This window comes from Haplochromis burtoni, unplaced genomic scaffold, assembly GCF_018398535.1.
Source record: "Haplochromis burtoni strain Fernald_Lab_line unplaced genomic scaffold, NCSU_Asbu1 Contig_2195, whole genome shotgun sequence".
NCBI classification, from domain to species: domain Eukaryota; kingdom Metazoa; phylum Chordata; class Actinopteri; order Cichliformes; family Cichlidae; genus Haplochromis; species Haplochromis burtoni.
The window spans coordinates 1-13,395 of record NW_024584556.1 but is presented as its reverse complement, the minus strand read 5'-3'; the positions used below and the strand labels follow the sequence as shown (position 1 = coordinate 13,395).

General features: G+C 38.9%; 1 protein-coding gene and 1 long non-coding RNA gene across 3 annotated transcripts; both read right to left on the bottom strand.

Moving 5' to 3' along the window:
- Positions 1-1,169: 1,169 nt before the first annotated feature.
- LOC121813666 (myelin-oligodendrocyte glycoprotein-like) lies at positions 1,170-7,594 on the bottom strand. 2 transcript variants are annotated; one of them, XM_042217553.1, is made up of 4 exons: positions 7,337-7,594; positions 6,088-6,188; positions 3,748-4,101; positions 1,170-3,440 (listed from the first exon to the last, which is right to left on the bottom strand). In XM_042217553.1, exons 2-4 carry the CDS (start codon positions 6,131-6,133, stop codon positions 3,226-3,228), a joined length of 615 nt encoding a protein of 204 aa, XP_042073487.1. In that variant the 5' UTR covers positions 6,134-6,188; positions 7,337-7,594; the 3' UTR covers positions 1,170-3,225. The 2 variants fall into 2 exon arrangements, with proteins under 2 accessions (XP_042073487.1, XP_042073488.1); XM_042217554.1 differs by having other exon boundaries at positions 6,088-6,183.
- Positions 7,595-8,997: 1,403 nt separating this feature from the next.
- LOC106632682 lies at positions 8,998-10,694 on the bottom strand. Its single transcript, XR_001335972.2, has 2 exons — positions 10,350-10,694; positions 8,998-10,171 (listed from the first exon to the last, which is right to left on the bottom strand). It is a non-coding gene; the product is annotated as an uncharacterized LOC106632682 (long non-coding RNA).
- Positions 10,695-13,395: the final 2,701 nt, after the last annotated feature.

Sequence of the window (13,395 nt, the reverse complement as noted above, 5' to 3'; positions counted from 1 at the left end):
TTTGTAAGCTGTACGTTATATTTTTTCTGCTTTACTTGATCATCTCACCTGAGCGTCTGAAAGTGTTTCACTCTGTAAACACGAGTGTTGTTTCTCCCTTTTACAGCTTCAGCTGCATTAAAACAATTCAAAATCTGATTATGTTAGAGAAGCAGATTTTGAATTGTTTTAACTCATGACTCTGAGTTCATCGTGGTTTCCAAGTGTATGTAAAATATGTTCTATCATGTTGTGTGTCTCCTCAGTATGAGCTGGTCTGTCAGCTGATATTTCAGGACAGTTTAAGGGATTTCAGCACTGACACTATTTTGAATTGTTTTAACTCATGACTCTGAGTTCATCGTGGTTTCCAAGTGTATGTAAAATATGTTCTATCATGTTGTGTGTCTCCTCAGTATGAGCTGGTCTGTCAGCTGATATTTCAGGACAGTTTAAGGGATTTCAGCACTGACACTATTTCATAAAAGAAATAGTTCTTGTTAAATGTGACAGAAACAGAAATTTCTTTCAATTTAGTTTTTGTGCTTAGTGAGTATAGGAAACTGGGGCATTTCTCCATAGGTTTCTGTGTAGCCCTCTGTGAATTAAAAAAAATAAACAATCAATGCGTTGTGGCTCCTGCAGCAGAAATAAGGATCAGAGGATCAGATTTAGTCACCCTCATCCACAGATGTTGTGGGTGTTCACCTAACATCATCATCCTCTCGCTCTGAAAGCCACACATACCTGTTTCTCTTCACAGCATCAAATCTCCCTGACAGTCCGCAGGTCTGCAAAAATCACACACCCAGTTTGTACATCATGTCATATGTTCTATTTCAGTGAATGTGTGAAGTTTTTTTTTTTACTTGATTGAATTTAAAGAGTTATTAAAAGCTTGAGTGGGCTAAATTTGCATCTGAAAGAAAGTTGTGACACATTCTGTGTTTCCTTTTTCAGTTTTTATTCTTTTTTTATTAATTAATAATTTGATGGCCAAGACATGTCTGAACACCATACTGGTAATTAGGGCAGATGTGCAGGTGAACAGTCCTACACAACAGACCGAAAGAAACCAGAACAAACCATTATACCGCGTTTACAAAAAAAGGTCAAGAGTTAAAAGCAGCAGGTGACCACTCGTGCAAAGGACACTGACACTGAGCTAAACACACATCTGTTATCTTTCGAGCCTATACAGCTTGGAGTAAGACAACATGCATGAAGAGGATGATGTGGACAAAATACTCATTTGCCTAATAATTCTGCACTCCCTGTATATTACAAAAATAGATTCTTTCATATGACAGAAGAGTTGTGGAGGATTTATCTCTGTTAAATGTTACAGAAATAGAAACTTCTTTCGATTGAGTTTAGGGAACTGGGGCATTTCTCTATAGTTTGGGGTTCTTGTGTGACCTGCTTTGAATCAAAGCGTTGTGACTTCTGCAGCACAAATGAGGATCAGATGGGATTTGTTCACCCTCCTCCACAGATGTTGTGGGTGTTCACCTAACATCATCATCCTCTCGCTCTGAAAGCCTAAACCTGTTTCTCTTCACAGCATCAAATCTCCCTGACAGTCAGCAGGTCTGCAAAAATCACACACCCAGTTTGTACATCATGTCATATGTTCTATTTCAGTGAATGTGTGAAGTTTTTTTTTTTTACTTGATTGAATTTAAAGAGTTAATTAAAAGCTTGAGTGGGCTAAATTTGCATCTGAAAGAAAGTTGTGACACATTCTGTGTTTCCTTTTTCAGTTTTTATTCTTTTTTTATTTATTAATAATTTGATGGCCAAGACATTTCTGAACATCATACTGGTAATTAGGGCAGATGTGCAGGTGAACAGTCCTACACAACAGACCGAAAGAAACCAGAACAAACCAGTATACCGCGTTTACAAAAAAAGGTCAAGAGTTAAAAGCAGCAGGTGACCACTCGTGCAAAGGACACTGACACTGAGCTAAACACACATCTGTTATTAAACAGCACCATACGACTTTGTGCAAACTCTCGTGAGGATACAAGGATCGTTGTTTCACATTATTCTGGATCAACATCAAACACAGACTGATGACAGTACACAAACAACAAACAAGTTATTGGACAATTCAGTAACTCTTACAATCTGAATCCTTTTTTAGCACCAATCGGAAACATTTTTTGTGATTTTCTTCAGAATTTTCTATTTATTTTATTATGTTTATTTTCAGTGAGAAGCTCCAGGCTGAATTTGCTGTTTATTTGAGGAGTTTGCAGAGCTGTTATGTTTTTGATAACCACAGAACAGTCTTTTTATTTCTTATTTTTCACTTTTAAACCAAAAGGCCATGTTGCTTAGCTGCCTGGCAAAGTCGCTATCAGTGTTAGTTCATCAAATCTGTAAATTTTCTTTCTATAAAATCATATTTCTGGACATGTTAAATTGACTTCCAGAGGACAGAGGCTGGAAGATCAAGGTGCGCCTGGTGGAAGTGGGTTGCAGGGGCTTTGTTGCCAGTACATCAGCAAAACTGCTTAGAAAGATTGGAATCAGAGGACAGGCGCAACGGCAGGCTAAAAGAAAACTAGCTAACACTGTTGAGAGGACCAGTCACTGGCTATGGCTAAAAAGGGCCGACATCACTTGGGCAACTAAGGCAATCAGCTAACCATGAGAGAAAAGAAATATTCTGCTCTTCTTCCCTTTTCTGGGAGGCAGTGGGGAGGTAGAGCGTACAGCCTGATCCGGCGGGGAGGTGTGGGAAGCCAGATCGGACGCCTCTCTTCCGGCTCTCCTCTCTGCTCTCTCCTATCTTGTCCCTTTTGTCTTACATCACCTTTTCTATCCCTTTGAAGAAGTACGGCTTCATAAATGCTAAAGAGTTAAGCATTATTTCTCAGTTGCAGTAGATAGAAAATAAACTGTAGGAAACTAAACAGAAGAAAAGAAATAACAATTTAACATTAACCAGTGACACACTGCAGGGCCTGATCAACCCTGGCAGGGCCTCCTTGATGAGGGTGTCTAGTGATAATGTCCGAAAAACCCGATGAATCCAAGGTCCAGTACTGGCGATGTGTCCCAAATCTTAATATGATAATCTAGATCGATCTCTAATCCCTAAACCTAACCAAGGAAGGAAAATGGCAGATTAGCCTGGGTAAAAGACTGAAAGTTGAGGCAACAATGACGTGTGCTGCTTGCAAAGTTTCTGGGCTGCCTTTCCTCATAACAGCCGTCCCTCAAGAGTCTCGCCATCTAAAGCAATGCATTATCAGGGACTGTAACCTTTAGTCCTTTTAACTGAATTCTTTTAAATATGAATAATGTCAGAAAACCAACAACAATAAAAGCAACCACAACATAACAAACACCCATTATAAGAGTTGGAGTTACTACGTCTCCAACATCCTGGATGTTTCCAGCTTCACTTTCCACGATTTGGTGCTGCAACAATTTTTCATCTGTTTCACCTGCAGAGAGAACATCAGCTGTCAGAGAATATTTCAAACAGTGGTTTAATATTTAGCATCTGAGTTAGCAGCATGCCGTTTCCCCTTCACGCTTAACACTAAAAGAATTGAGCAGAAGAAGCTGTGGATAAATTGTAGCTCACTGGCTTTTGTTTGTTTATTTGCCAAGTCACAAATAATCATGCAGTTTCCGTAGAGTAGAGAAATACTAGCAGCAAGCAGTTTTAGATTTTTGTTCGTAATTTCACGCTTTTATGTTTTGGGGGTTTTATGATATGGGAGCTGAGTGTGAGCTCTACAAACTCACCTGTGACTGTGAGGTCAATGAAGTGACTGATCTCAGTGTGAGCTCTTTTACTTCTCACAGGGTTCCTCACTGCTATGTGACACTCATACATCCCAGTGTCATTAAACGTGACATTCTTCAGGATCACAGAAACGTCTCCATCCTTCATCTCCGGGTCCCTCAGCTTCACTCGGCCATGAAAAGATGGATGTTGGTAGTTTTCATAGAATCGTTTGTTCCTGTAGAAGTAGACGTAGCCGTCGGTGTTCAGGTCAGGTCTGCTCCACTTTACCACTGAGATTCTTTCATCTGTAGTAATCTGACACTGGAGAGTGACGTCCTCTCCAAACTTCGCCTGCACATCCTGCTGAAGAGCTGAAGGAAAGAAAATAATCTTTTTAAAATGTAACTCCTTTTTAAATTTTTAAAACATGTTTAACTGTTAACAGCACTTGATAAGAATTTGTGGCTGAAAAATCAAGACAACAGCAAAGAGCCTCAAACAGCAGTTTGAGGCTCTTTGCTCGTCAGTCCTCACAGAGCACCGTGTTAAAATGTTTATGGCCCACAAAAAACAGTTTTGGTCTCTGTACTAATTTCCCGTTCTGTAACAGCTTTGTGTGGGCAGAGGCTTACAATCGGAGACATACTTGATTACGATGGGCCCTAACACAGGGCTGTAGCTGCTGGCTGTCTGCTAGGCTTCCCTCAGTTAGTTGAAGTTTCTTTGGCATCAAATAAACTCCAACTATGTTTACTTGACTCTGTAAAAACCAGTCTCAAGGTGTAATTCCGTTAATTTAAATGTAATTTCAGAGTATTTTAGCTGAATTATGTTATTATTATGTACCCTGCAGGGCACTAAAATAACAGACTAACAAGTTGAAATTTTACAGGTAAGAAAGAAAGTAACTTTGAGTGTAACTTTTGGCTACTTTACTTTGTATTTTGTTGTCTATTTATTTCAAAGGTACCTGATTATTGTGCAATTTTATTGTCTATCACACTAAAAATAAATACTATACACCCTTATTAAACATAAAGCAATGATTTTAATTAAAATGCAACTGAAACATGTAAAATACTTTTTTATTTATTCGAATAATTGCTCATTAAGAATGTGGCCAGTGTCACATTTAATGACAGTGGGATTTATGAGTGCTTGGTATAAAATGAATCAAGTTAATTTCATTTGACTAAATTCCATTAAATCGAACATTTAAATTGAACCTATGTAACAAAATTACCTGAAAAAAAAATGTGTGTGTGATGTTATATTGTTTTATGTTTCATATATATATATGAAATTAAAGTAGTTAAAGTCAAATAAAAGCAGATTTTCTTTCTTTTTTGAGTGTACTGCACTTAATTTACACTTAACACTTAAACTTTCATATAAATGAAGCTTATGTGTTCAAGTTCAATAAAGATGATCTTTAGTCAAACACCTGTCTGATCCCCAGGTGTTTGACAGCTAATCCAAGCTTTACATCACTTCAGACTCCTTCCACCTTCCTGCATGGAAGCTCTGAGTTTCATGAATTTACAAAAAAGAAAAAAAAGAGACTCAAATACACAATGAATAAAGTCACAAGTTAATATAATATTTTTATGTTGTGGAATTATTAGAGGCATATTTGGAATGAGCTTCTTTACAATAAATTTGAAAATCTTATATGTTTGCACAAAACACTCTCAGCCCCACTCATCACATAAGCACAGTCCGGAGCTGTCCTTGTCATGTTTTAATGCTGGGAGGTCTCACATTGGAGCTATGTGACATAAAGGATTTCCTTAAAACCCAAAGCAGAAATGAAAGGAGAACTGAAACACTCCCAACCAAAAGAGAAAGTCTTGGATTGAAGTTTTGCTTTCACTTCGCATTTCCCTTTTTGTTTTTTCACTGTTAGAACTCAGGGGGAAGAAAGTTAAGATAAAAATGCAAAGTTACACCGTTAAACACACTTTAAAAGGGAAAGGTTGTCCAACATCTCGTGTAAGTGACATCTCATGGTGTCCATTTCAGACCCAGAGTGACTGCTGCTGTTCTCATCGTGCAGCAATTCAAAGGACACACAAACCACAAAGTGGCTGCTGACTCAAAACACAAGCAGCTTACAGCAGCCAGATTCAGGTGAACTCTGGGCCTTTAAAATCCCTCCACCCCACCCCTGGATCTGACATCAGCTGTTACATCATTAAACATGCTGCTGTAAAAATGCTGAAAAAAATGACTACAAAGAGACACAGGAGCTCAACCTGCAAACACAACATGGGAATCAACATTTAAACACATTACACATATTTATACTTACCTAAAAAATATATATTTTAAAAAAAAAACAACTCTCTTTCACTCACCTACAGAGCAAGAAATCACGAACAGGAAGACTATGAGGGACTCCATCTGTGACTGCTGTGACTGGAGGCTGGGAAGTGAAGAGTCCGCAGCCTGACCTGCACTGAAAACAGAGTTGGTGTCACTCCACTTTCACTTTGTAAGAGGGGGAGGGAGAGAGCATAGATGAAGGTGGGAGGCGAAGCGCTGAACGGAGCCGGTCTGGGCACTGGCGGACCTGATGGGGAGCCGGGAAAAGAAACGAGGGACCGATTGAGCAATCTTGTCACTCCACTTTCACTTTGTAAGAGGGGGAGGGAGAGAGCATAGATGAATATAGATAACTCATTCTTTATTGGATTATATCAACACATGATGGCAAAATATTACACAGACGCTAAATGGTAAAAAAAAAAAAGGCCTGTATTTATTTGTATAGCGCTTTTCTAGTCCACCCATTCACACACCGGTGATGGAAAGCTACATTGTAGCCACCCTGGGGGCGCACTGAACATTGGCAACAAGATGAGCATTTACAAGAAATCCGAGCACTTCTGAGAAGTGTTACAGTTTATGCTTATTTTGACCAGCAGATGGCAGCACAAGTCACAATATGAGAAACATTTAGTACAATAAGAATAAAGTAATGAAAGTTGTAGTGGTGACTTGTATGATGTTTGCAGACAAATGCAGAGTGCAGCACAGAGACTGTGGCTGCAGTAACTTTTCTTCTGCTTGATCAGTTTAATCCGTCACATTTTATATTATTGTTCAAATAAAACGGACTGCAGTTTGGAAAAAAATGAGAAATTGTGTAACTAATAGAAGCCAAATATTATGTTAAGTCTCATTTGCACCACTAACGCAGCATTTATCCTTGTAGCTTTACTTTATATGAAGTGAAGTGGGAGACGCTCAAACGGTCGGTTACGCGCACAAGACAAAAACAAAACGGCCTGTTTTGATCTGAGCGCGCGCAGTGAGAAGCACAAAGTCTGCGCAGAAGGTTTTTAACCTCCTCACACCGTCTCTGACTGAATTTTTTTTTTTTTTTTTTTAACCTCCTCACACCGTCTCTGACTGAATTTTTTGGTTTTTGGAGCCAGCAAACACAAAAGAAAATATGTATTTAACCCGCTCCAGAGTTACTCCAGAGTCTGAGCGGAAATGATCCTTAACTGTTTAACTGCAGCGAGTCTCATGGTTCACTTACGCGCAAGTTAACAAATCTAATAAATATGATCCAAACTCTTAGTGTTAGTTCAAACTGACCTGCAAACAAAGAGGGTGAGTGCAGCTGGGAACCTTAGATGTCCGAGCAGCCATTTCCGTCTTATTGTTCGGAAGATCCTACTTTTCAAAGTTTGCTAAATATCCAAAAGATGGTGAGATTTCACGAGAGGAGAGCCCAGTTTTTCAATAAAGCTGAAAGTTTCCGAGCCTGAAAACGGGTGCGTTTGTTTTCAAGTGCGCGCTCAAGTGTCTTTTAAAGGAAGAAGAACAAACTGAGGGCGGGGTCATAAACATGTGTGTAATAACAAAGCGGCAAGTCCCCCCCCCCGCCCAAACAGGAACAAACTGGGGGTCTAATAACAAAGCGGCAAGTCACTGGATTCAGACCCTGATCAACAACAAAATCGATCACTAATCAGTCATCAGTCACATTAAAACCATTATAGAAGCTGATTAATAGAATAAACAGGATTCATGCTCAGATTTAAGTGGATCTTCTCTGACTGTGACTTTGATGTGAGATGTGTCATCTCTTATCCTCCTGTGCATCTCACTGATACACTGTCTCACATTTAACTGGCTCTAAGCTAAGAAAGTACATTTTTCTGACAACAAAAGTTTTGCCCTGAAACTCAAACATCTGTAAAAGCTGTTTACACCAGCGGTATCAAACATGAGGCTCATGGACCAGAGCCAGCCCACAAAATGATCCATTTCAGTTCACTTGAAGTGAGGAAGAGAAAATGAATTATTGTTATCTTTCATTTCTACATATGTAAAATACTCCTGTTTACTCATAGAAATTCTACATGGCAAGGTTGTTGTAAATTGCAACGCAGGCATATTGTTAAAAATTATCTCAATTTAGCAAAATCAGGCTTCTTCTTTTCTTCCTGAAAAACTAAGAAAAGGGTCGTTTGTTTTTCTACAGGGATTCTTTAAGATTTGTTGTTTCAGCATTTTCTTAATTATCAGCTAGTATTTCAGTGGTCACCTGAAACTTCTTAACAGTCCCATATTTTTATTCTTAGACTATATAGAGCAACATTTGTGGTCCATTACACTCTGGACATATGAACAACATCTTAATCTAAACCTTTAGAGACCAGAGCACTGACACTAACAGTTTAGAGGTTCGGGAATAAATGCTTTCCAGTCACAGTCAGGAGGACTTTGATTATTAATAAAAGTACTGCTGTGGAGGATGGTGTAAAATCTTTTTAATGCTGGATTGCGCTACTGTGGTTATCCTGGATCAGAAGGAGAGGTTGACATCCAGATGTAGAGTTCCAACAGATGCAGTTTATTTTATATTCAGTGTAGTGGTACATGAGGGTTGGGTATTGTGTGGTTTCTGCAAACAGGAGCCAAAAGGAAATTACAAAAAATAAGGAATTTCACAGGCTTCAAACACCCACACTACCGTGCTATTAAGTAGTTACGTCACTGCAATTTAGCTGAACATGAATGCAATAAATATATTCTAAACAATTAATAAATGTGCCACAAGAGGGCACTCAGAGCTTAGCTCATATTGGAGCTAAGCAAACTGGTTATGGCTAACCAACCGGATCTAGCAGTGGTGAACAAGCAGAGGAACAGATGTGACTATATTGAGTGACGGCAACATCAGGAACAAAAACCCCCAAAATTTTTTTTTTTCTTTTCAGGGGAACCCAAAAGTGACGGCAACAAACAAGGAACACGAGAACTGGAGAAATATCAAGAGCTGAGAAGATGTGGAGGATAACATCTGTGATGTCTTTATTAAACACTTCACTGCCTTCAGATTCTGACATTTAGATTGAATGAGACAAAGCTTAATTGTGTTTTGAAGCCCTGAAAATTTCATGTTTTCATATGTGTTTTACTAATCGAGTTAATCGGGCTAAAAAATGCGTCAGAGATAAGGCGAATTAAAAGGCACCAAGTGTCATGTGTACTCTGAGCTCTGAAACTCTCTGGAACTCCGAAAATAATCACAGTATGATTTTAAAGCTCCCCCTTTTCTGTTCAGTCCATTTACCACTGAACAGAAGTTATTATCAGCAGAGTTTAAGTTACGTGTAATTTCAGTGTCACTGAAGCTTCTTTTGTTTGATGGTTGAATATAAAGAGTCTACCCAAGTGCTTGTTCACAGCTTGATTGTTGGAGCTTTTGCTATTGTAGGGTATTAACCTGACAGCATAAAGCACCTTGAAGTCAAACCTACTGTGAAATGTGACTATATAAATAAAAGGGAACTGAATGTGAACACCAGTGCTGTTTCTATATTTAACAGTTGATTCTGGTATTAATACAAGACCTTTGTTTTGAGCAGCAACTTATCGCAACTTATCCATATGACCCTCTGAATGCTACCCAGAATGCACTACATCAGGGTGCCAATTCTTGTAGGGACCATGTTTATCTCCTTAACAACCAAGCTGTTAGCTGCTGTTAACAGTTCGTTGCTTCACTTTGCATATGCAAGTGAAACATTTAGCTTGACTTACAGCTGTCAGCACATCTAAAAGATTCTCAAAGGGGTTCAGGTGGGAACTTTGAGATAATCCAATAGGGTCATACACAGCATGTAAATACTTGATGTACATTCAGAAATAACATGAAATCATCTTGAGGTGCTCTTTATTGCATCGTAAAGAAACTAGCATTTCAGGCCATTTCCTCCCTCTTATCACTAGGCTTGGCTGGAAACTGCTCCTTACTTCTTTTAAATCTCAGAAATACCATAAACCCAATGACAGCAGCGATGAGAACAACAACAACAACAATCTGAATACTCAGAGTTTCTGCTTTTCTATCATACATGTTTCCGTCTGTAGCTCCTTTTCCCTTCAGCTGCTGTTCCAACAAGGTTTTATCCGTTTCACCTGCAGAGAAAACATCAGCTGTCAGAGTTTTGCTGTTGATCATCCACAGAGTTAGCAGCATGCTATGACTTCACCCATCACATAGTCATCCACCCACTATGTCAAAACTGCACAAAATTATAACTGGCCCAAAAAACTGGGGCGCGATGCAGTTTTCAGGGCGTGTAGACAAACTCACCTGTGACTGTGAGGTTGATGAAGAGACTGATCTCAGTGTGAGCTCTTTTACTGCTCACAGGGTTCCTCACAGCTACGTGACACTCATACATCCCAGTGTCATTAAATGTGACCTTCTTCAGGATCACAGACACGTCTCCATCCTTCATCTCCGGGTGCCTCAGCTTCACTCGGCCATGAAAAGATGGATGTTGGTAGTTTTCATAGAATCGTTTGTTCCTGTAGAAGTAGACGTAGCCGTCTGTGTTCAGGTCAGCTCTGCTCCACTTCAGCACTGAGATTATTTCATCTGTGGAAATCTGACACTGAAGAGTGACGTCAGCTCCAAGCTTTGCCTCAATATCCTGCTGAAGAAAAGAAAAGAATCAATCTTTTTTTCCCACTGTTAGAACAGGATATTTAAAACTGAACACACCACAGTTGATCCAAAAAAAGCCTGAAAAAATGTCAGAGGAAAAAAGGGTGTTTTTGGTTCCACACATCACAAGTGTGAAAATGTCATGGAAACCTTTTTTTTTTTTCATCCAGTGCAGGCAGGTTTTTCTTTTTCTAAATAGTCCTAAAAGTACACCGAGATATCTTGAACGTGATCATTGTGTTTTATTTATTTATTTATTGTATTTATTAATTTACATTTAGCATTTGTGTAAACTAAAAGTACATTTTCAACCTCTGTGACTGTAAAAACAAGTCAATCCTGAAGCAGTAAAAAAATGCAGTGCCTCTAATGTTCACTTACAGCTTCAAAAGAGACCGTTTGTATTAACTATTATCCTAGAACGGCAAAATAAGCAGTCTACAGACTTTAAACTGTTTGGGTCTTCGTACCTAATTTGCCCCTTTCTAATAACTCCATATGGATGATGCCGAGGCTAGAAATGAGGAAAACACTTGATTAACGCGGACCTAACAGAGGTGGTTGTACCTGCCCGCACAACTAGGGGCGGGGGGGGGGGGAGGGGGGGGCGGCCTTTTTGTTTTTTTTTTTTTTTTTTTTTTTTTTTTTCCCCCCCACCGTCTGCTTTTTGTCTATGATCACGGAGTCCATTTGAACACCTGTGTTAAACATGATCCTATTATTTGAAGTTGTTCAGGAGATATCGTGTTCACAATAAGATAACTCCTCTGACCACAGGTTCCAGCTCAGTGTGAGTCTGTAAAAGTCCTTCACCAGTTTTTTCCAATTGGATTTAAAGCACTCGTGAACGATATTAGCCCAGATAATGAAACATTATCATCAATAAAACACTCCTCTTTGATATTATTTTGTCCTCTGATACCAAGCATGTGATCACAAATGCCTTGTAAGGCTGTCAGATGGTTTTCACCTGAGCACACATCTGTGATGTGTTTGATGTCCAGTCGGTGGTCCCTCTTTGCTTTAAACTACCTCCTGCACAAAAGACATTGACTGATGTCAGACTGGATCGTTACATGATTTTTCATTTCACACACCATTCACCCGCAGCCGCCGCGTCGCCACCGAGCACTCTCCGACCAACCCCATCCACACATTCGATATCCTGAGCTGAACTGAGAGCAGCATTAACAGTTTAAACCTTTGAGGAAATGCTTCTTCTGTGAAATATTTTTCATTTCCAGGTAGTCTTTTAACACGTTCAGACACAGGGATCACATTTTAAACATGAACACAACTAATAATGTTAAAATGATAGTTTAGGAAAAACATGTTTTCTCATATTAGAGTACGATTTTTAATTATTTTGATCACCACAACTGTGAAAATCCCACGCGTTATCATGAATCACTCTCACATCAACTCATCGTTGCATAGTAAAATCCCCCAATAATAATGGCTATTAGAGTCATTGGATAGATGAGATTTACTCAGAACCTCTAAAAAACTCCCCATCTTATCACAGCTATGGTTGAAATACACAGTTTACCATGTTAAACACACTTTAAAGAGCAAACTTCTCATATTTGATACAATCCCCTATGACATCTCGGGGGGCTCTAGAAGCAACAATAACCCTGCCTTCTTGGTGGTGATTTCAATGACTGACGGGCTGCTACTGAACTCTGTCACATTGTCGTGCATGGTAAAAATTATCACTTAACAAGTGTCAGAAATGTCAGACTTGATAACAACACATCTTGCCTAAGCATCAGCTCGTGTGATGGATACAGACAAATGGGCTGTTATAGCTTGCTAACGCATTTTTACCAGGGCCGTATTTTGAGGGGGGCATGGACTCGTAAAACTGCTTTCAACATCTTAAATATCTGAACATCTGAGTAAACACTATCCCAGGATGGATGAAGTGGAAGTTGTTATAAACCCATTAAAAATGTATGTTAACCAGACACTAGACTTTGATGAAAACTCTAAAAAATGAACTTAAAATAATCATGGAAAGGATTTCCACATTTCATCAAATTGGAATAACAGAATTGCATAATGCTAAAAAGAATAATAATAATAAAGCAATTTAAAATACGTGGAAATTCTTTCCATGATTGTTATTCGAAGAGTTATTTTTTGAGTTTCATTGTTAAAGACTTGAGTGACCTGAACTCATTGCCTTAATCAAGATCTATGAAAAGTGACAGGGAAAATACATTTAGTCATGTTTTGAACAATTCAAGTTAATTTTTTTCTCTACATGGAAAAAAAATAATTTAGTTAGGCTACTCTTATTAGTTTAGCTTTGAAGTTTGACACGAATTAAAATATAAACACGTTCAGTTTCACTCACCTATAGATGAAACAATTAGAGATAAATACAGGAAGATTATTAAAGAAGTCATCTAAAGTCTGATAGGTGGACGAACACGGCGGAGCAGCTGCACACTGAGCAGAACAGGAGGAAGACTCTAAAGCAACTGAAAGCGAAGAAGTCACAGGGTTTCAAAGAAGTTATTCAAAGCGACACAGCTATCACACCTCTATCACAGCTATCACACCTCCGTGAAGCAGCCTCTACGATATCGATTATCTTGCAATGCAGCGGTTAATCTAGCTCTTAGTAAAGCGCATTTCCCCTGCTAAAAGAAACAAAGAACAAAAACACACCCATACCTCT